Below are 25,265 nucleotides of genomic sequence, written 5' to 3' on the forward strand. Positions count from 1 at the left end.
CCACTACAGCTTTCACTATGAGTCTGTCAATTTAATTTGGTGACATTTCAGGTAGATTGCACGTTGTGGTAAATACAAATTGTGTTGTAATGACATTGCAATCATTTATTACATTAGTGACGCCCTTGGAATGTACTGCTCCTGCAGATTATCAGTACAGTACTGTCAAGTGGGCAGGACCTGTCCTGTTCTGGTTAAATTGGTGAGGGCAAGTTGTATATGTTTTCTACTGGGAAATTTTCATTGTGTTTGTTTAAAGAAAAAGGCATAGCAAGTGATTTAGGGTCAGCTAATACTGCTAAAATAAAACAGGAGCTAGCCCGTTGTTTAAAATTCTGTGCAGGTCAGACAGTGAGTGATAGTTTATGAAATGTCACATTTAATTCAGAAACTATCTATGCTGCAGCTTGTGCAAGAGATGACATTATGGACTATGAGATCTTTTATATTTTTTGTGAGATGTGACATTTATACGTTTTATATAGCCGGAGGTCAGAACTCGGAGTCCCTGTCACTGTATAATTGTTGGAAGCAGACAGAAGCAGAACTTTTTCTGATTGTAGAAAGAATGACCTTTGTTTCATTTTAATGTTGTCTACTTCAAACAGATCTGTTTTGAAGGAATATCTAATTAAAAATGTAATAAATCATGGTTTCAAAACTGGGGAATTGGTTTTACATGTTTGTTTTAATCAGCCTTTAGTTCAGATTGTCTGCATCATAAAACATCTTATATTTGAGCCTTTGGTTGATAATATTCAGTATATTCAATAAGTAACTACTGAAATTATGACCCATTTTACTGGTATTGTCCTCATCACTATTAATCTTGATAATGGATTGTCCTCAGTGTTGTCCTAAGAAATAAATACATATTTATTTTTTGTTTATTAATCAAATAAAAGATTAGGTAATTTATAAAGACACATAGTTTCCTATTACAGTTTATAATTGTAAACTCTTTTAGCTACACAGATGCTAAGCCACTGTATAGCATATTTTAAACTGGGTCAGTTTAAAGCCCTCAAAAAGGCTTTCTTTTTTTGCACAAGTAATTCCTTTAATCTTCTACATCTTACAGCTCACATTTTAGATGTTAGAAATGGATGTCATATGGTATAATGAGAATAACGTTCCCAGATGTCTTTTTTAATACCATCCATCAAGAAGTTCTGGAGAAACCACACACTAAACAAACTTTTGCCGACTTTGTTGTTTCATGCAAATGTAGGAACAAGACACAATCACTTACAGAGCATTTCGGAGGATTTTTGTACATCCAGTTTGTCAAACCCTCTATATGAAAGATGGTAGAGAATCAGTATGGTTTATTTCATCTCATTGTGGCTCACGACATGGTTTTTTAGTTCTCTGTGCTGTTCTTCTGTAATGATGTATTTTCTGGATACATTTTCCATGTTTAATACATTTAATACATATAGTGAGGGAAAAAAGTATTTGATCCCCTGCTGATTTTGTACGTTTGCCCACTGACAAAGAAATGATCAGTCTATAATTTTAATGGTAGGTGTATTTTAACAGTGAGAGACAGAATAACAGCAAAAAAATCCAGAAAAACGCATTTCAAAAAAGTTATAAATTGATTTGCATGTTAATGAGGGAAATAAGTATCTGATCCCCTATCAATCAGCAAGATTTCTGGCTCCCAGGTGTCTTTTATACAGGTAACGAGCTGAGATTAGGGGCACTCTCTTAAAGGGAGTGCTCCTAATCTCAGCTCGTTACCTGTATTAAAGACACCTGTCCACAGAAGCAATCAATCAATCAGATTCCAAACTCTCCACCATGGCCAAGACCAAAGAGCTGTCCAAGGATGTCAGGGACAAGATTGTAGACCTACACAAGGCTGGAATGGGCTACAAGACCATCGCCAAGCAGCTTGGTGAGAAGGTGACAACAGTTGGTGCGATTATTCACAAATGGAAGAAACACAAAATAACTGTCAGTCTCCCTCGGTCTGGGGCTCCATGCAAGATCTCACCTCGTGGAGTTTCAATGATTATGAGAACGGTGAGGAATCAGCCCAGAACTACATGGGAGGATCTTGTTAATGATCTCAAGGCAGCTGGGACCATAGTCACCAAGAAAACAATTGGTAACACACTATGCCGTGAAGGACTGAAATCCTACAGCGCCCGCAAGGTCCCCCTGCTCAAGAAAGCACATGTACAGGCCCGTCTGAAGTTTGCCAATGAACATCTCAGATGAGACCAAAATCAAGCTCTTTAGCATCAACTCAACTCGCCGTGTTTGGAGGAGGAATGACCCCAAGAACACCATCCCCACCATCAAACATGGAGGTGGAAACATTATGCTTTGGGGGTGTTTTTCTGTTAAGGGGACTGGACTACTGCACCGCATCAAAGGGACGATGGACGGGGCCATGTACCGTCAAATCTTGGGTGAGAACCTCGTTCCCTCAGCCAGGGCATTGAAAATGGGTCGTGGATGGATATTCCAGCATGACAATGACCCAAAACACACAGCCAAGGCAACAAAGGAGTGGCTCAAGAAGAAGCACATTAAGGTCCTGGAGTGGCCTAGCCAGCCTCCAGACCTTAATCCCATGGAAAATCTGTGGAGGGAGCTGAAGGTTCGAGTTGCCAAACGTCAGCCTCGAAACCTTAATGACTTGGAGAGGATCTGCAAAGAGGAGTGGGACAAAATCCCTCCTGAGATGTGTGCAAACCTGGTGGCCAACTACAAGAAACGTCTGACCTCTGTGATTGCCAACAAGGGTTTTGCCACCAAGTACTAAGTTGAAGGGGTCAAATACTTATTTCCCTCATTAACATGCAAATCAATGTATACATTTTTTGAAATGCATTTTTCTGGATTTCTTTGTTGTTATTCTGTCTCTCACTGTTAAAATACACCTACCATTAAAATTATAGACTGATCATTTCTTTGTCAGTGGGCAAACGTACAAAATCAGCAGGGGATCAAATACTTTTTTCCCTCACTGTATATAGAATTAGTATGATTTGAATGGTTTGTGTACAGCATATCTGCTTCTATCGACTAAACTACATTGTAAGATTATATTAAGCTATATGGTACTGTAGTGTAGCGCAGTATTGTACAGTACAAGTGCAGTCTTGTACAGTACTTTATACTAGTGCAGTCTTGTATAATACAGTGTAGTGTAGTATTACCACTGCATCTGACATATACTTCTACTTACAGACACTGACATACCTGCTTTTATACTACTACTACTACTAACTGTCACATACTATCACTTATGCATACTACCCCAAACCTTATAGTACTTCTATCACTGATAGTAACCTGCATATTACCAGAATAAATAATACACATTTAATAATATAATTAGGAAAAAGATCAAATCTAGTTTGTTGTTATTCTTTTTTGAAATGTTACTCCCCTCCTTTGTGCAGTTTCTGTCTATCTCTTAGGTTCCCAGTTTGTGACCCAAGATATATTGTGAAGATTTTACCAAGTTTTTACCAATTCTATGCATCCACAGAACATTCTCAGAATTATAACATAAATGTCAGTCTTTTGCTTCCGTATCCCAACAGCTATCTTACTGGTGAATGTATTTGTGCTCCGTTTTAGCTTCTTCCTATTCTATGAAAAAGAGCCATAATGCTTTGAACGTGATGCTGTGGTGCATTTTCAACAGCTACCTGACACTGAACGGTCTTAATATTCTTACTGCGTTCATTTACACCACATGAACACAGTGCAATTGCACATATGGTGTGTCAGCTGAATGCCAGCACTGGTTTCTTGTTTAACCTGAAGGAAATTATATAAACCAAAGTGACACATGCTTTTACACTTAAGGACACTAATATGAAATTTGAGCACATTCTTAGCCCTGCAACTCAGAGCTCTATTTTAATTTGGCCACGACTGCAGCACATATCTTAAGGATATAACAGAGAATGTATTGTAAGACAGTGGTGACCTATCACTTCCTTTCAGTGAATGGCCCTAATCAAGGACAACATTAATTCAATTATTCACTCACAATATTAACATATTTTGTAGTTTCTTCTGTTTTCCCTATTATTTTAATTTCTAAAATACCCAACATTAAATCCCTTTCATATTTTCTGGGTTAAACCACAATGTAAGACACATCCAAAACTGACAAGGGTTGAGATGTATGAAACCAAAGTCTAACATGTTTAATAAGGCTCTCTAAATCTGCATGTTCAAACCAAAGAGAGAAGTAAGCTATTCTACAGATTCTACAGCTATTCCTCATGACATATGAGTTGCAAAAAGAGTTCAACTGTCAGATACAGCTTTTATGGACTGCAATTCCAAAACACCTGGAGTAATGTACACAACATAGGGCCATTGAAGGACACAAAGATGAGAATGTTATTCACCACATTTTTACTCCCTGTGTTGCTATAAAGCTTATTGACCCAAGAACCAAATCGAGATTATTTTTAGAGAATCTGTGAACGTGTTCCAACAACATCTTCAGGTTGTTCCAAACACCCACAACTCTTAATGTAAAGAAAAATAAAATAACTGTCACATATCTTAGCATATGAGTAACTTTAAAGACTGCCAAGAAGTAGACCTACACATAAATCCAAACAGATTAAATATAGAAGAATGTTTAATATATAGAGAGTGGCATGAATCCAAATTGCCGTCACTGCTTCATACTGGGATTGTACTGCAGACAGAACCTCTCCTCATCACTCGTGCAGACTGGATAGAAGCACAATTACGAAGCTGAGTGACAGGAAAGATAATGTAAGATTGCCCGAGCAGTATAGTTGCAGATATCTCCTCCAGTGCTGCCTGGGCTGGTGAATGACAACCTACTGGACCATTATCATAAGGGCCGATGCAAATGAGGCAGTGAGTTACCTTGGTTCATTTCTGAAATGCTTTTTTGCAGTCATTATTCTTTGGAGACCGATGCCTTGCATTAATTGCATTAAACTATGCAGATTGCCAGGGAATCATCCCATATTAAAGAATCCACAATTAGATATGATGAGGTTGTGTATGCCATTATTAGATTAGTGTCCCCAGAAACACCCGGAAACTCTCACTGATGATCCAGGGAAGAAGAATTACTCTTCTCTTTCATATATTGTTCAGAATAGTATCTGTTATTTGAACTAATTGAACTGTTTACCTCCTCTAATGTATTCCACCTCGCAACGTTTAATGTAAATCACATTAAAAGCAAACAGTATTTGCATATCAATAGCAGCAGCTCTGCCTCCTGGGATTGCTTCATTTATTTATTTGTTTGTATTTCAACCAGGGAGACGCTACAATACAGCTTTCAGGTCTGGGTTATTTTGATGTGAATGTGTTTTAAATGGCTGTGTTAATGCACCAAGTGAAGCTACTCTGAAGTCATGAAAATATTTAATATTTGTGAAGAAATCTAAAGCATGCCAGCTTGTATTCCACTCAAGCAGAGCGTGAGCAAGCGCATCTTTCTTTACAACGTGTAACATGTATACGTGTTAAATGTGGCTTTGACTGCCTTTGAAAATGAATGAACACAAAAATGCTGACTGCAGTACAAGATGCCATGCTTGGTATAGATGGTTCTCTTTTGCACTGAAAATACCCATCTTAAAAGAAAGAAAAATAATTTTCTTAGGGCACAATTCAGTTTGCTTTTTCTGACAAATGCAGCCATTTGAAGAAACGGAGCAGGCTGCTGTCTGATGTGTCTCAAGGTCACATCTGAGCCGGGCTGGACAGCCTCCAGCTCTGGGTGGACAGGAGTTTATCCCAAAGCCCTGTGCATTAACTGACTCTTGGAAGGACAAGCCTAGAGATGTGTGAACAGCCACAGACTGAGAAAAATTGATTTCAAAAGAGCGTGGCAGATACAGTGCCTCAGACGAGCGAGTCTTTCTTGCTTAGGAGATCATTTCTATCCCCTCCCTTGATTCAGAAGAAAGCTTTTTAAACCTTTTACAGTGTTTACTAGGACATCTAAGAGATTGTAACATTTTTATTCATCAAATGGTTATGCCTTGATGAGGAATTACTAAAGTGTGATAGAAATAAGATTTTGGTGCTGTGGAGCTAAGCAAGTGGTTCTGTGTACTTGTTGTTTTTTAGTTTCTCTTAATTTTTTTAAGTAAACATTTGTTAACCTGCGCAATTTCGCCTCCCTTTGCATAAAAGGTCACAAGTGACAACTCCATATCCTTTCTTCCACCAACACCACTGGCCTTCATCAATAATTAAAGATTTAATCTGTGATATTTCCAAAGGTCAGCCCTATAAAAAAAACCTGCTAAAATGTCAGCTCCCCACACCACCTCCAATAATCTGTTTGGACCGCTTTATGTACAAATTGAAATAACCGGGAGACACAAAATGTATACGCTGAAACTCCCGAACATGCTCTTGTCAAATCTGACCATAAATCATTCATTGCGCAACACTGACAGCTGAGATTAAAATGGAAGGTAATCTTTCAGACATGTCAAATTATATGAGAGACTGGGTTCTACATAACCCATCTAAATAACTTAGATACTAATGGTTTTAATGCTGCAGAAAAAAGTTGACATAGATGTTAATGCATTTAACATAAGCCTACCACTAAACTCCACCCGACTTATTCTGCTTAATATATCATCAATGATACATGCTTGCTACAAAATTAGCTCAAGGCTTGATGAAAACTCGTTGAAGTAATTTATGTTATAGCGCTGCATTATTAGAACAGGCACGGTTCTTACAAGGCACGTAATTAAAGAGAAGTTTATAACATTAACCTTAAGAGTACCCAATAGTCCTCATTGCTCTTTAATAAGATTTTGCAAGGCTGGCACCAGAGTGCTATCAATCACAATCACAGTTAGACTTGTTCAATTAAATGTTTGCTAATCTGTTGAGTAAGTACTACGCCTCACAAAAAGACACTTCTTTCTCTTTGGTTTACAGCACTACTATGAGTTCCCTTTCCCACAAAATCTGCTAGTTTACTTCCTATAAATAATTAAGATGTTATATATGTAAACACTGGACACAAATGGGAGAGAAAAGGAGAAGTCACAGAAGTATATATTTGGCATTTACCTTTTGCATCGATGGGGAGAAAACAGTTTTGTTCTTGTTTTTCAGTTCAATTAAAAGATATTTTCCTGCTTTCCTGCAGATTCCAGTCCACTTCAAAGAGTGACTGCTGCCTAAAAATATAGATTTGTCTTGTGTTCTTGATATGGAAGCTATTAAAGATTAAGTTAATTCAGACTCATTTTGGTCAAATGTAATGTTTGATTCCATTAGCTCATTAAAGAGGGGAACTGGAGCTTTTAAAAGAAAAACTAAATTACCAAGGATTATATAGTAATTTAATCAGAAGTACTTTTTAAATGAATGAAACTCATGGTGAATTTTAAATATATATATATAAATAAAGATTGATTGAAGTGCATTTCAGGCTGCATATGTATGTTGTTGCTGGCTAATTGAAGCCTTAATCTGGTGTTATCTCCCTTTGTGGAAAATGTTGAGTCCATGCAAGCAAGACAATCTTCCTTCGGTCTTTTACTTTCTATTTTTAGCCTTTCTTTGGCATGTCAGAAGAGCCAACCTGCGGATCTTGTATGTAGGCTATCACGTATGCTCAGTTTGGCAGAAAACAGCAGAGAGAGCTACTGATTTGTTTTGATCAAAATAGTTGTGCTCAAGTTACATTTCGCTTCGTGGAACATGCATCTGTGCCTGCCATACAGGGGAGATGGGCAGGAATGGGGGTAGAGATTGTATGCTGAATCAAAACAGTGAAAGTATTGATGTTTTCTTTTGTGTTTACAAATACTACATAGAAAATAGGCAGAGTGCACCTTGTTTCCTTTCATCTACCGAGTGTAATATGGAACAAATTGCCAGGCTGTGCATTACATTGTTTTTGTCTGGCTTTCTAGAAATATATGAAAGTAATAATCTTGAGTTTAAGCAACTTTTTATATCGACCCAATGTGTTAGACAGCGCTCTCCACCAGCATCATCAAAACCCCGAATGAGGGAATATCTTTTGGAAGAATGGTGTTCATCCCTCCAGTAGAGTCCAGAGACTCGTAGAATCTGTGCCAAGAGCATTTGAAGCTGTTCTGGCAGCTCGTGGTGCCCAACACCTTACTGAGACACTTTATGTTGATTTTTCCTTTAATTTGTCATGTGTCTGTATATATATGAGCTGCATAAAATATAAGTATATTTAAATACTTGAAGTGGTTCCATGATTAATTAAATCGGTTTAATTGTCAGGTGTTCATTTGTCACAGTTACTTACAATTCCACTCAACAGGAGCATGGCCACTCTTCCGCTTTATCTTTTAAACACATGGTTTGCAAATGTGTAGTGGGTGTCACAGAGGGATGTTTGCAGGTACAATCCATGTTCAATATGTTCATTGTTTTGTTTGTTTTCATATTCCACTGCAGACAATATGCGTGGCCACTTTTGCTCTTAGGTGCTCATGGTGTGTCTTGTTCAATCCTATCTGCTTTCACCCATTAACATTTTGCTTTTCTCCTGGGTAAAACCTGATCTGACAGTAATTAATTTCCTGCCACCTCGGTACAAGATCTGGGTGCCTTTTCTGCTGTAATGATTTTCAAAATCCTGAGCAATCCAGACAAAGCTGACAGGTACCAGAGTAATGTTACGGGTAGCATTAAATTCTTCTTACTCCTTCTCTCTATTTCATAAAGAGACTTCAAGAATAATTCCTCAAGTCTAGTGCTCGTTTACTTCGAAGCTTAATGATTGCTTTTTTTTTTTTCCCTAGTGTGCTGCTTTACAGCTGGCATGGCAATGAGTTTCAATGTGATGGGAACTCCAACTGCAAAGCCATTTTAAAAATTCATAAATAGCAATCCCACGTAGAACATACAGGAAGGTCACCGAGAGAAGTGGAGATTAGTCTGATATTGATTGCATGCAGAATGTCATATTGAATTTCAAATTTGGAACGGTACACACCGAAGTTGATTTTCTTTTTTACAGACAACAAAAATGAACAAGATTATACACATGAACTATGCTCTGCCTGGGCTGAACTGGAGACAAATGGCTCTGAAGACATTACTGGTAATTGAACAATAAATAAAACTGGGGCACATTACAGCAAAGTGAGGTTGGGGAGTGCAATTTAGTTTTCATTCTACATCGGGATGCAAGGTTATAGCCAGCTGTGTTTGGTCTGACACTGATTAACATTTCTTGTTGTACTTGTTGCAGGATGTGCTGTCCTTAAACCTTTTATTCACACATACAAATACATGCAGGTCACAAGATGCTGTAGATATTCATATTGGAGCCTATTTCAAGTATCAGCTCTTTGCTTTTCCACCCATATATTTAAGAAATAATATATATCATGATTTATGCTAGATAATTGATGACAGCAACTGTCAGGACAAGTCCTGAGCTGAAGACAAGGGCACTTATTGACTATGAGAACAATTATCCACCTGTTGGCTAATGATAACTGTGGGCTGCATTCCTGCTTATATGACCATAAAACATTTTTTTTCATTTTAAAAGCTTTATGTAAATGTTCTGGATTTTATAAACGTAGTCACATGAGGACACTTTAAATATGACCAGTATCTTCATACTGTATAAAAGACTTTGGTAAGCTTTTCTCTTTGGAGGGCATGTCTGAATGAGGCCCTTAGCTTTTTAAAGATGCCACAAGAAAACCTGTGATTGAACAGAAAATGGTACCAAGCAAAACACAAATAAAGAATGAAATGAATAGGCTGTATTGAGAAAAAGAGAGATAGACATAGAGGAGAGAAAGAGGAAGCTGGATAACAAGTTTAATGATCATTCTTGGTGTTAGTTGTTAATTCAATCAAAGGCGTATGATTTTACTTGGGAATATTTGCTGGAGGGTGTGTTTCCTAATGCATGCTAAAAATGTCGCCATGGGGTGTTTTAAGCAATGATTTGTTTACTTTCCAGTTATTCCAATCAAAACAGACACTTTTTCTTGCTAATGTCCAAATAAGATCTATTGTTATAGTCTTAAATGCGTTCTGGCCCGTCCTTCAGAATGTAAATTAGGAAAGTGATGTCTGCTGACAGCCCACGTCTCACCTCACTGCAAATTATAGCAAACTATGCACTTTCCCCAAGCAACATGATTGGCATGTGCTTGTCAGCCTGGAGCTCGCTCTGTTAGTGAGCAGATATTCAGATTGTCACAGGAGACAGACAGCTATGCTACATAAAAAAAAAAAGAATGATCTGACAGGGTAATTTGTTGTTGTTGTTTGTTTGCTTGTTTTTCACAGGGTTTTAAAGCATGACAACCAGAATCAATATATTGTGGTTCATGCCATCTCAGTAAAAGCCCAATTGTAGTCAGGAATAGAGCTCTGATGTTGTGAAGCACTAAATGGATTGTGTTATAGCACTTAGGGTTTAGCTGTTGCAATCAGACCCGAGATCAATCTTGAAATAACTTTTGTAGCTTGATGATATATATATATATATATATATATATATATTTTTTTTTTTTATTATTTTTTTTTATTTTTTTTCCTTTTTCTTGAGTGCTTGTAAGATTGCTCACTTGTGTTCTGGGGAGCGGTGTCCTTTCAGTCTGTGGCCAGCTGCTATTCAGTGTGGGTGTAGTAAAACTATGTTAGTTTGGACAAGATGGAAGTCTGCTCTGTATTGTTAATGGTTTAATCATGGCACTCTGAAACAATCTGACATCTGAGGAATGACACTCAGCGAAGAAAGGTGAAGAAATCAACTCAGGTGAGACAAACACATTGTGTGGATTAGTGCTGTAGGCCATAAAACTAGTCACGTTTGAGCACTTGAAAGACAATGGCATTGGATGGCTTGGATTTCTATCAAGCAAACCACAATATGACTGAGCATTTCCTGCTATCAAACGCAGTGAAGCTTTTATCCTAAGATCAACAAAGAATTATAAAAGAATATTCAAATTACTTCAAATATAATGCTGTGGTTTTTGTAAAAGAGAACATTCAGTTTTATTTGCGCTTTTGCTTGAGGTTTTGGTCTATATTGCTGTACACGAATAACTGACTACAGGGGATGTTTAAAATATGTTTTTGTAATAGTGATACAGTCGTAAGATGTAATAAATAGAAAAACTAAAGGAAAGCTACACCATGCATTGAACATAGTGGGTTAAAAATGTACTTAGAAGGTTAGAACCAACAGAATATAATTTCATTACTTTATCCCAATCATAAATCTCCAAGTGTTATGTTATAAAAAAATGGTGAAGCAATTCAATTGGGCTTTCTTCCACCAACAGTCTTCTGACACCAGCGTCTGGAGTACTTCCTGCAGTGAAAAAGGGAAAGCTAGCTGGAAGCTGTGGCGCGAGTCCTCAACAAGAATGATAAATGACTGGAGTAATCAGAATATGATTCTGTTTTTCAAATTAGTAATCCACACCCCCTGGGAATATGAAGTGTTTAGAGGTCTTCAAATAAAACTAAACATAATGGCAAAGTAACGGTATACACATAACCTACATCACAATATTTGAGCAAAAACGCAAGTCTTAGAATATATTGCTTTCCCTTCCTACTCCTTGGAAAGTCCTAAGTCCTTGGAAAACTGTGTATAAGTGTGATATACAGGTGTGTGCTTTCGGTGGCTATCAAGCAAATTAACAAGGCAAGAAAAACACACACGGTGAAAAACGTTTCATTTGCTAATGCTGTAAAATCCGGTCTCTCTGTCTCTGAGTGTGACGGACTCTAAATATGCTAAATATAACCACACTAATGCAGCCTAGTCTCCTCCAGTAATCCCAGGTGGCCAGCCATGCTTGATGAAATATTTAATCCACTTTTTGTTTTCCTCCATTGCGATCCAATGAGCAATCAAGTGCATATCGCTCCTTCGGCTCCGTCCACCTCAACCCTCCTCGCTATCAATGTCCCCTCCAGTATCGACACAAAATCCATACCAAATTTACCATAATACATAATACCATAATATGTATTGCAGCTCACATAAGGAAACCTTGGATACAGTTAAATTGGGGGTGTGTGCTTTGCTTTGTCTTCAAAATTTAAATGGGCCAACGTCAGATATCTTTAAAGCGAGTCTTCAAACTTTTTCAAAGGGATGATTTCAAACCCTGACTTGAGTACTGGAATATTATTAATACATTTCTTCTACCGGTTCCCCGATTTCCCAGGAGACCCGTCACTGTAGGAGGTATCCAAGAACCATTTAGCCAATATGTTACTCAATTTAAGTGAAATAGAGGCCTTAAATATAAGTTCGGAAATCTTTCATCGTTCCCAGAATGCATTTTTGCTGCTCTGTACTTAATAGATATTGATCCATCTCTCGCTGCTGTAAGTGCCCTGCTTGATGAAGGTCTTGCTATCATTGAGAGAAGTGGCTATAACTCACCTAACTCAGAAAAAAAAAAAACCTGAGAAGCACTGAATAGTAGAACCTGGCTGTATATGCACCTTACTCAATCCAACTAAGCCATGCACTATCTTGGCTAATTTTAGTTAATTTGGATCAGAACCTTTATGCAGCCTAACTTTCTTTTCATAGGTAACAAATGAAAAAGTAATTTCAGTATTTCAGCATGGGGAATATTTGAGACAGATGTTTTGTTTTTAATTTAAACAAAGCTGTCAAAGTTATACTGCTCTGTTATGAGAACATGCGGAAAGCACAGGATGTTGGCAAGCTGTTTAGGTTTTAATAGAGTCCCAGTCTTTTTCAGAAGAAGCCGCTATTTACATCAACCATTTTAATTTAAGGAATGTTAAACTGATGCATTTTATAGGCAAGATTTTTCAGTGGTTGTGTTTTTTAGGTCGTGTCACATGGTTGTTTTAAATAAATAACTACTTAAAGTAAAGATATTGTTTTTGGTAGATAATCTAGACCCTTTGGAAAAAAAAAATCATAGATTTCAAAATAGTTTTTACATAGTCTAATTAGTTGCATAAGATGGCTGTGCCCTGTAAACTAATACACAATTGTTTTGTTTGTATAACAGTGAGTCAGTCAGAACTAATGTCCTGTCCATATGAAGACTTAAGAGGCTGACCCAAAGTCCATCTTTCCCACATCATCGCCAACTCTATCATAGACAAGTAGACACTTCAGTACTTGGTAGATCCCTACAATTATTTAAGGTCGAACTCACTCTACAGCACCCACTACAGTGAATAGCAGATGATGCAGCTGGAGTAATAATATAAAATAAATGGGCTATCACTTCTGTGATCTGAACAACAGTGTTGTCACCCAAAATGTTAGGAGGAAAACATTAAACCTACATGAATATGGCTGACCTGTGAACAGCATATTCGCAGGGCTTCAGAAAACAAATGCCTTTTCGTTAAATCTCTCTCACCGATACACTGTTTCTACCTAGAAGAACAATGGTGTGTGTGTGTGTGTGTGTGTGTGTGTGTGTGTGTGTGTGTGTGTGTGTGTGTGTGTGTGTGTGTGTGTGTGTGTGTGTGTGTGTGTGTGTGTGTGTGAGAGAGAGAGAGAGAGTTTTCCCTGTATTATTGCTCCTACTGTCTCTACAAAAATCTTTAAATTAGAGTTGACTGTGGAAACTTTCTCCCATTGTCTTGGCGCAGCAGTAAAACCCATCTATCTTCTCAGAGCTGTGAAGTGTACACGCTGCAATATACATCACAGAGGGCCTTGAAAGACCATTTCTCAAAACTTTCAGTGGAGAAAAAACTATATATCACACGGGCACACTGCCTCGCTTTCAGGGGAGTCATACTGTTCCCTGACAGCGATGAGCAACAAAACCTTTGTTCGTTTTATAAATCGACCTGGCTTGCATAGTATCTGCTGGTAAAAATAGTAATCAAAATCAGGAAATGGCAGCACGGAGATTTCAATCTGGTGAACCAGCATGCCCTGAGGCTGATGAATTTCCTTTTTTAAAAACAAATTGCCATTTACGTGCTGCATCCCGATGAGGAGCTAGAAGTAAATCAAATTGTAAGGTACGGGTAATTGTTAAAACAGTACAGTTCAGTGACAATTCCAAGCAGAATGACCTTTTGAACAAAACTGCAAGGCACCGACACAAAGGACATTCACGTCTGAAATTGATCACATTGAGTGAATATTCCCAGTGCTAATAATTTGGGATTCTCTTCCCCACAATCGATTTGGAGTATTTAGATGCTATAGTAGATTTAGATGCTATAGTATTATATTCCACCACGCTGTGCATTCAGAGAAACCAAGGATGAATGTGTAATGTAAATTCTGTTGTACAATATCAGGAATTTGCTTGTAAGGAGCATCATCGTCTTGAAACATCTGACACATAATCAAACAGAGAAAACGACTCTATCTTCTTGGATAGGCAATGTGTGAAATTCTGATTGCTCTTGGGAGCTACCAGAGACCAACTACCTGCTAGTGTAGGAGCCAGTGTTGGAATAATCTACAATTCTCTACCAGTTATAATTAGAAGGTGATAATGGGTTTACGTAGTGGTAAAAGTATGAAAATGTCGGAAGGAACCCTCGGAGAGTGTAAGCTTCTTTTTAGCTGCAAACAACAACAACAACAGAAAAGGTTGGGGAATTCCAAGATATCTGAAGATATTCCCCAAAGCCTTCATTACTTGTTCCTCTGTTCTGTCAAAGCTAATGAAAAGCAAGTCCACATGAGTCAAAACATCCTGGAACTTAATTAGGGTCAAGAATAACACAGTCACTCGGGGCCCCTTAACACGGAAGAATGGAAAAAGAAAGGAGAAATCCCATGGCTGGCTTTAGCTTTGAAGTAGCCCTCTGTGTGTCCACTCCACATCTTTGACATGGAAGAGAGGAGCGTGTTCCTGGGAGATGGATCAAGGGGGTCTAGTATTAGTCTAGTTTTCTTGCACTAAACTTCATCTTTACATTACCAAACTGCTGCATTGACCCACTTACTTTCAAAGCTACAAATGTGAATAACAGCAAGTAGAGCAACAGCCTACAGATCCTACCTTCCTACTGCTTTTCTGCTGTTCTTCTGCAGTGCTGGATGCCTGTATATAGAAAAGGAAAGTATAATTACTTTATTACTGTATATCTCCAAAGGCCATTATATAACAATTGTATGTATAGATGCATTATAGACACATCCTTTCTTTGCTATTTTCATTTATTACATTTCTCTTGCTTTGCTTGTTTATTCAAAAGGACTGCTTAACCTAATCTGGATTTGTATTGCAAATGTTGGCTGATTTCTATTTTCTGTTTCTTTTAAAGTTATGACAGTATGCAAACACTGTACATAGATGCCCCCCCTCCCTTAAAAAAAAAAATGTCAAACACTCCACCCAGCCTGCGTAAAATTATTTTCAATACATCCCCATTTTGCTTAGGGATGCATCCTAGAAATCAGGCCAGGCCCAAGTGATGAAGAACCAAAGTGATTTAATGGCCCCACAGGGCAAATATAAATATAGCAGGAGATTGCTACACTTCTCTCAGGAGTCTGTGTGACAAAGCTTTAATCCAACAACACTGAGAGGTATGCAAAGAATGAAGAACCAACCGTGCCCTCCGTTCCGTTAAAACTGTATTCAGGGGCGGAGCCAGGCAGGGGGGCACAGGAGCACTAGCCCCTGCTGAAATCTGATCGCCCCCCAGAGTGCCATCCCCGTGTATATTTCATAGTTAGTTTCCCATTCATATTCTGGACAATTAAAAGGGGCTTCTTAATGTAGTGTTAAAGACGCATTCCAGTGATTTGGACGGGTTGTGTACCCATTCTGTCCAATCAGGCATTTTCTTTCTTTATTTTTGCATATTAAGGCGACCCTATTTTGTTCACTAATACTAGTCCATCTTGCACTGAACAAATACACAGAGATGTATCTGTATTGAAGCACTTTTTGGGGGGGTGAGGCAAGTGGAGAAGTTGTCTATATGGTCTATTGTGTAAATGGCAATACAGTATCGCTGTTGTCTAATGTGTTAATGCCAATTTTAAAATAATTTTGTCACTAGCAAATGGTGACAAATATGGTGGTAATTTTTGTCTGGATTTTAATTAATTGCCCAGCTTTTCCTTGTAATTTGCTTCAATCTTAGCTTACAAACTGAGATTTTAAAAGCATGCCCCCAGACCCCCCTAGTCCCTCTGTAATACCCCATTTTCAAAATCCTAGAAATCACCCCTGACTGTATTACAGAAGAATACACAAGTGCGTTTTGCTCAGTCTATTCTGATATTTTTAATGAGTATCTTTCCCCATAGTTTCCGCTCTCATGTCTATCTCTCTCGTATCTATATCTACCTGGTCATGAAGTGACTTCAGGTGTGCAGAGAACTGTTCCGCTTGATTTCAGTTTTGAAACAGGATTTGCTCTGTGTCCCAGTTAAATCTCAATAAAAGTGGAACATCTAGAGAAAATGGCACATTTTTTTAAATCAACCCCCCCTCCAGATGTAAACTTTGATATGACCACTAGGTGGAGAGACAACACTTTAATAACGCTAACTCCATTAATGCAGTATTCTTGCTACCTCTGCCCTTTCTGATTGCAGTTTAGGAAACAATCCTTCAAATGCACTTCACTCAAACCCAAAGATCATCATCAGTATATATATCAAATAATGTATTTATAGATCATCAGTGATTCATTAGCATACAGGTATTTAGCATAGTTTTAAATAGTGTCCATACATATTTTCAACTAAATCTTTAGGTAAACCTGATTAGGGATTGGGACCTTTGTGTAAATCCAGGCTGCTTTGTAGAGCCAAAAAGGTGAAAAACATAATGAATTTGTCATTCAGTCACTAATATTGATTATTTATTTCTGTGTATTTAAAATGGTTAATTTGTTTGTATGTAACAGATTATCTTCATCATTCAAAAATGTTATGACAGGAATTTGATGAATACATTTTAAAAGGCTGCAGACAACAGCTTATTTAAAATCCCCTAAACATAATGCAGCTCCCAAACCTGCAAACACATTCAAACAGAAACACATTCCTGGACATCCTGTCACTAAAAATGTTATCTATTTTTTCCATGTGAAATATAACGGCATTTGTTTGTGTGACGGCATTCAAACTTAATTATTAATCTATTAATTAGCAGGTGCAAAACGAAGCTTATGCAAGCCAGTTTGTTTTGGTTATATTCATGGTTGTCGTTGTTGGTTTATCACAGTAGTCATGAAGTTGAAAGGTTCTCTTTTTCAAGAATTATTGGTGCCAGTACAGCCTAACCTCAGGCAGCTACCCAAGCTACCTGGTGTTTAAAAGCTGCGAAGCAAAGCAGGCGGCACACTCGAGAGATCAGTCATTTTGACTCAACCAGAGAGATCCAGCTAGTCCAAGGCAATCAGCTGTAATGACACACAAGTCGTCTTTCTTTCATCCATGTCCTGCCCACATTAAAATTTTAAAATGCTAATCAGGATAAGTGTAAAAGGAATACAAAGAATGCACCAGCTATGCATCATCAGGCTTTACCATGCTTAATTAATTTGAACAGTGGCAGTTCATACTTGCTTGATGCATTTTAGGAACCTAGCTGTGAAAAATAAATAATGTTGCAAACATGTCCATCTTTATAAGAACTAATAAAGCTTGACAGATCTGGGCTAGCGCTGTGTTTTACAGTATTTCACTTATTACACTGGCTTCTAGTGTTGCAGTAATGTCCACTTCTGGAGATAGGGTCCAGCCCTTATCAAGCAAAACACCCCTGAGGGCACCATCTTAGGTAGTACAAAATGTGCCTGATTAATTAGCATTGACACTCATATGCAGAAATGGCGACAACATGACAACATTAGGCCAAGACCAAGCTACGTTTAGATTGTATGCAATCTTTGTCACCAAAGTGTCATGTAATTTGGGAAATAAACCATCATCTACTGGTGTAGAAGATTTAAAATATTATTAATGGCATCCGACAACCTTAAGGGCTCAAGTGCTCTAAATCAAAACATCATTTGTAATCATTAAATAGACATCTTCTCCCAAAGCCACACATGCAATTCATATGAAGGCTTTCGAGGGAGAGAGAGAAAAAAAGAAACTGGACACATGCCACAAAGATATCTCCTGATTTCTATCTGGGCTAGACTTCTGAAATGTCAGACTCCTACTGAGGGGAGGGGGAGTCAATTTAATGAATTGCAAGTCAGTTTTTGCTTGTTTTTGTGGTAATCAATGTGTTTGAGATGGAGATTTAGTGTTGCATGGCACTGCACTTAATTGTGTTTGTATTGTAGTCTAAGCAGCAAAATAAAAGGTATATCATAAAAGCTTTCCATTCTCTTCACATTTGGGGCTCACTCAGTGTTTTCAGTGAATTATTGACAAGACAATGTCATGAAAACATTTGGTGATTAACTCAAAACTTGCAACATCCCAGACTCGCTCACTTCAGCACATGTCTTCAGATTCTCTAGGTCTAAAACAACAGTTTTATTGAAATGAAGAATAATCTAGGAGAGAGACAATTCTGCATGTTTCTGTTCTTTGTGCTTCAAATTCAAATGAAGGCCAAACTATTTAATCCGGTGTGCCTTTGAGGAAAATGTAAGTTGATTTTCCTGTTGTTCTGAAATTTGGTGAGCACGATGAACTCTACCCAGTATCAGCTACACACCCACTCTGGCTCTTCCAAAATATCAATCAGGAATTTCTCCCCACAAAAATGCATTCCACTGTATTTTGCTCGGCAATGCCCTTAAGCACAAACTTAATCTGACAACATGACTTCATATTTGACAGGTCTGCACTAGCAAGCAAGTCTATGTTTACAAGAATTCTTAGTAAACGTGTAACATAGTTGGCTTATGGTTTCTCACACTGGCTTCATTGCCCAACTGGTGTGAGAGTGGTAAAAAATATATGGTCATTATAGTATGATTATAAAAAGGGCAGTATCAGACAAGCAAATAACCCTTATTCAACAGAAGAAACAAGCATTTTGCATCCAAATTTGCTTGTTGGGGTTTTCAAATGTTCTTGAACTAATTTATTTTTTAAACATTTGAATGTATGCAAGTATGAGGCACTCTTCTCACAGAATCTGAATAGGTTGAAAACATGAATCAGCCTTTGAATCAGGTGTCACTCCACAGTGCTGTAAATACAGCCTTATACTTCACATAGCTTCCACTGTAGATTGCATACACCTTGTTGTGTGTTTCAAGAGGACTGAGTCAGTGGGGCCAAGGAGAAACTATTGAAAATGGATGACTGAAAAAGAAAAAAAAACAGAAGATTTTCTATTATTTCCCAGGAACTTCTATTAAATGTAGTGCAGTATAAAGCCGAGTACAATACAGCCATCTGGTGGGCTGTGTGCTAGTGTTTTTGAGGTTGGTGTTGTGCCCTGCTATCTCCTGTTGCTTGAAGAAAATAAATGGAGCAAGAAGCAACGAGTGTCCCCTGTAACGCAATACTTTAAATACGATCAATCAGTGTTATTTTTACTCACCATTTTACGGACCAATTTTCTGGTAAAAAAACAGACAAAGATGTAATGGGTAAATAAGAAGAATTTAGGCTCTGACTAAAAGGCACTTGAACATATAAAGATGTTGGGTTTATTTATGTTTACCTGTTGTCCATTGTCCCTTTACCGCAGCAGGAAGCTAAAACCTGTTTCAACAACCTGCTTGACACTAAAATTGAACAATTAATTGATACAGTCTTGATTAGTCTTTGCTATTCCATTTTCTATCAACTTACTGAAGCATCATGTGATGTTTATCTGATATGGTTCCACCTTTTTCTCATATCATTTCTGGAGCTGATATACAAATGAAACCAGGTTTTCAGCTATTTTATCATCAAATTCCAAGAATCTACTCATCCACAGGAATAAAGGCTTAAGGTGAACTCGGTGTTAGTCAGTGCATATATCATTGAAACGGTATGCACCACCTTCCTGAAAATGACTGTTTAGATGTCCAGCATCCATTTCACTTTTACAAATACCCTGGGAAAAGGCTGAACATCATGCCTATTAGATTTCACGATGTCCAAAAGAGAGGTGAAAATTGCCTATGTCACCAAACTATAATGAAACGTCTGATGGGTTGAATTTACTTCAAAGCTACTGTAATAGAATGAGCAAAAAGCAAGAGAAAGAAATCTCTAAACACAGTATTCGTTTTTATATCAGTTCATAAAAAAAACATTTTTGATAACACTACAAGATTATATTCAACTTCTGTGTTGCCTATTTATTTAAACTGAAATGTATCAATTTTCTTTCTGTAAATGAACTGAAAGGTTTATATATTATATTATATATTTTTAATATTACATTATATTTTTAAAATGGAAACATGTCTATTTAGTGATGATAATATAATTAATCTATTTAGATTAACCATTATATACATTGCCCCTCAGTCCCCCCTTTTACAACCACTTGGCTAGATTATTTATGATTATTCAAAGCTTTTCAAACCTTATGGAACAGTTTGAATGTACATATGTTCTAATCAAGCATTTCCTCTCTGCTTCAAATACTTGAAATGCTTTGAAATGTAAAAGTACCCACTTTATAGACTGTGCTTATAGTCAGCCTGTGTATTAACAGTGTGGATTTCCATTCTTTACCAAGAACTATTCACATTCAATATTATCATACTTTCAAACATTTAATGCTTTCAATAGTAACATATTAAATATGCGCCTTGATGCCTGTTCCAACTATGTATTTATTTTATTAGACCTATGACCACAACTTTATTATTTATTTATTTTTGTCATTTTTAAGCTTTTTACAATCCTTAACAAAAGAACAATCTTGCCAGTCCAAAGTCTATGCTCAAACACATGACGGAATTATTAGCCTACAAAACAGATGATAAGAATTAATAACCGTCTGTGGGGCTCATTTTGTGAGATAATACATTACAAATAAAAAAAAAGGCTTTGGGATTTAAACGTACATGCATGCCATTACTATGTGGGAGAATCTTATGGAGAAAAAGTAATGTTAAGTTAATTAGGTTATGCTAATTACTCTGTCTGCCTCTGCATTAAGACTATTAAAAAATGTTTGATATAATTTATTTTACGTTAATGCCTTCTTAAGTTACACTTTGATATGGTATAAAAGTTAATCACAGTAAAATAAATAAGTATATAAATCCATGGATAGATAGATGAGGGGAATACACAATTGAAACAAATGGAATATCTTTTGGGTGCATGCTATGCATTCAATGCCTATTCTTGTCACACAGCCTGCTACAGGTTAGCCAAGGGTATTTTCAGTTTCAGTTCCTTTCCTTGGTTCTCTCTTTGCTCGCCCAAGTCTACATTTGCATGTCTGAGGTTTCAAACCACAAACTACTTGTTTCATTTTGATTTTCAGTGGAGAAATGAAAGCAGTTCACACATATATATTCATTAAAGCTGGCAGAGCATGTAATATATGCATGAAGGTTTCAAACAATTCAACTTTTAAGTAACATTTTTAAATATTAGCCACAAAATCTCAATCAAAGAGATGGCACCTGCATATCTTTAGCACTTTGCAATCACACAGTGGTGACTGGTTGATTATCACAAATATGAACCAAATTCATATGAATACCAAAGGGCCAAATAAATACATGCAAAAACGTCCAAAAGAACAAAAGCAATCAAATTTTACAAATTCTCACAGCCATCTGCCCTCAGAAAAGTATTCTAATACCAAACACACAGATTGGATTAGTAATTAATAGTAATGCATGGTACTCTTGAGGGTAGGTAGTGAGTGGTGCATTATTTGTACATGTTCAAATTACTAATAAATGATAATGCCCGTGGTACAATTGGTAACTGAATGAATAGAGACTTCTATGGTGAAATGATCTGAATGACACCATGATGCTGTACCATCAAAAAGGGCAGTTGTGTAATAAGTTCAAACATCACAACTTTTGTCATATGCAGTTTTGAATGGGGGGTAAATGCCTGCTGACCTCTGTCAACATACATTTGCCATTATCAGTCCTGTGCCATTTCATCTGCTTACTCCTACATTGGAAACAAGCTTTGTTTGCAACCCCTTAAGCAAGATTCAAGGCCTATGTAACCCAAAATGTTGATGAAACTGTAAGAAGGTTGGTCTTACCGAAACCAGGATTAATACAGTGTAATCACAGCAGGGGGTCATTAATCATTTTATACAAGATGACATAGCATTATGACCCTTTAACTGTAATGTTTCATTAGTAAAAATATGTATTCCTACTCATTGTTGGGATACTTAAGGCTTAAATACTCACATATTGAGCAAATTCATTACAACTCTTTTTTTGTGTATAATATCATATTTACACTGGATTCCAATATACATTTAATGTGTGCTTTGAGAGAAATACACATGTAAACACACACACACGTATGTATTATTATGTTTTTCCTTGCCAGATGTGCACTTACACATGCACACATGGAAAGTGTGTTATAATGTATGCATGCACCACTTAAACATGCATGTTCTTTTACTGATGAGCTGACAAACTTTGAAATATTATATTTCTATTATACTTTGCCATATGTACCATGAAATCCATAAGATCATGGCCTTCAGGCAAGTAACTCCTCCTGGTTAGGGGGCACTTGCACATGCACTGAACTTTGTCTCTGGAGATGCACATTGATTCAAAACGTAACAACATTTTGCTCTTGGCTGCCAGTCCGCTTATAAACCGCGCCATTGGGCTCGTCTATCCACGTCGTCGCTTATGATGTGGCTTTGCCGCTTGTTGGTATATTCTGGGCTTGGTTTAAGCCGTGGTTGCATGGTGAAAATGAGAAACCATCTTGAATGCTTTCTATTCTAATTGTATTGAAATATTCGAATTAAAATGCATGATTCTGATTGGACGTCGTATAGGCTACATTAGTTGCTTTGTAATACCGCTGATTGACATTAATTGATTGACCTTAATACCAGCCAACCAGCATTCCCCACTATTTTGTATTTAGAATTTTGAACTAATCAGCCCACACAATTGAAAAGGTAGATAGTTGTTCTGGTATATATATATATATATATTGAGAAATCGACCTCAAACATAAACATGTGGTTTAATGGCATATACTGCAAAGTTACTATTACACATACATACACACATACATGTTATTGTGTTATATAGTTGAATAACATGATATTGAATCTAATATTTAATGTATTGTCCATTGAAATTACGTTCATGGGAAGTTGGGCTTGTTTTCACAACCGAAGTTGCTTATTTCCTCCCGAAAATCTGGCAACCCTGGTGGTACCCTATTTGCAATGCAAGCTTCCCATATAGAGTACAGGAACCATGTGTACTTAAACAACCTGTATGCATGTTGTAACGTCTTTTAATAGAATTCATATTGGATCACCATACGAAAACTTGGTCACAGTTCAAATTCCCGAGTTGAAACATGTAAAGCTGCACTGAGCAATTCAGAAAGTGTTACGCAAACGCTTCCATTTCCAGTTCTACTGCCGCGTTCGAGCTGCGCAGATGTCGCGGCTCCACCAATGGCAGCGGCGGGATTGTGCAGATCTGCGCAGAACTACGCCACACGAACGCGACCAATTTACTACTTAAAAAGCTATGACGCCATTACAAAGCATGATATGTTAGTCATTTATTTGACTCCATCCATACCTGAAACATCTTTTTTTTTTTTTTTTTACCATCTGTGTGTCCTGTCCTCAGGTGCACGAATCCTTGAAATGAATCCCCTGAAGGGCGACGCAGGTGCCGCCCTCCGGTCTGCACAGGTAAAATCAATCAGGAAACATGTCACTTTTATTGTACAGAGCTGTTGCTGTGACATTAGGGGGGGGAGAAGAACCAACCATGAGTAATCAGTCTGTGAGCAAGCATAGGCAGGGCTGAAGGCAGTCCCCTCCGCGCCGCCACCCAGCAGACCGGTTCCTTACCTGGGCTGCGCTCACGAAACTTTCGGCTTCACTTCCTGCATTGCACAGACAACACCTATCTGAGGCGGCATGGCTGGCACTGGCGAGCCGGTCGGTAACGGAAACGTGCCAGTGCCTTCACACCACAACCACCTGAAGAGTGACCCCGTCGCCAGAAACGGACTGGGCAAACATCCCCAGGTGAGTAAAACTGCAACTTGAAGAGAAAGTTGAGTAGAAAATTGATCAACAGGCGTGACGGCGTCTGCACTTTCTACTACTAGGTTGCAATATCATGGTGCAAGTCTCGATTCTAGTCAACAGTGTCATTATTATTATTATTATTATTATTATTATTATTATTATTAGTATTAGTAGTAGTAGTAGTAGTAGTATTTGCTGTTTCAAAAAATCCTGCTACTCTATGATAAAGTATATGTAGGTTATACGCATTAATTAAGAGTTGGAGCTACTACTACTACTACTACTACTACTACTGGAGTGTGTTTATGGTTGCGACAAACATGTCAGAATCAGTCCATTTTCAAAGTTAACCATCTTTTGAAATGCGTTTGGTTCGTTTGTGTCTTTCAACACATTTCAAAGTCACATGATGAAACAAGTGTCACTGGAAAGTCACCTTTGTTCCCATAGAAATGATTCTTGTTGATGCTGACTGCTTAATCACAACACAGCCTAATGTCTCAGTACTCAAGCTGCTCTGTGCATTATATAGTGCATGACACAGTGACTTATATATAGTGCTGTAGCCTATAGTATAAGTTCAGTTAACACTAATACATGTAGAAGGGGGAAAAAAAAAACGCAATGCAATATTTTGCAATAAGAAAGTATATTTCATTCTATTTCTGTGCTAGCTAGTACTAGTAGACCAGGGTAGCTTTGGGTTTTATAACTGAATATAATCATGAATACCATTATAGAAATGTATCTGTTGATCATGACTATTTCTCTCGCCCACAGATGCCACTGTAAATCATTATTACCTGACCGTTTTAATGAGGTCAGCTAAATGTTAACCACTATGTAATTAGTGTATGGTTAGATATTGTTCTACATGGATGTCAATATGAAAAGGCTTGTGATTAAAACCTTGTGGCCAGTAGGAGTTGCTGTGAATTTGGGAAAGGTAGTGTAATGTTTGTTAGGTCACATGCACCTATGAGGTTTAAGCCTTCAGCGTTCTCTTGAAACTGTCACTCTCGGGTTAAATGCAGTAATAAATCAAATAAAGATAATGGCAATGTAAAAGTCTCGAAAGCTTGAGCCCAGTAGACCATTCCTTTCCCTGGCCTTGCACTTCATTTTTCCAATTGTTTCAAG

At 37.5% G+C, this 25,265-nt stretch overlaps 1 protein-coding gene across 1 annotated transcript in view; it reads left to right on the forward strand.

The window, feature by feature from the left end:
- The first annotated feature begins 23,576 nt into the window (after positions 1–23,576).
- Positions 23,577–25,265, forward strand: part of sptlc3 (serine palmitoyltransferase, long chain base subunit 3) — a 29,815-nt gene continuing 28,126 nt past the window's right edge. The window contains exons 1-2 of the mRNA XM_066697386.1: positions 23,577–23,780; positions 23,991–24,122. Of these exons, the coding sequence (XP_066553483.1) occupies positions 24,012–24,122 (111 nt within the window). The 5' untranslated portion in view covers positions 23,577–23,780; positions 23,991–24,011. The remainder of the gene's footprint in view (positions 23,781–23,990; positions 24,123–25,265) is intronic.

Source organism: Amia ocellicauda, chromosome 23 (genome assembly GCF_036373705.1).
Source record: "Amia ocellicauda isolate fAmiCal2 chromosome 23, fAmiCal2.hap1, whole genome shotgun sequence".
Lineage (NCBI taxonomy): Eukaryota > Metazoa > Chordata > Actinopteri > Amiiformes > Amiidae > Amia > Amia ocellicauda.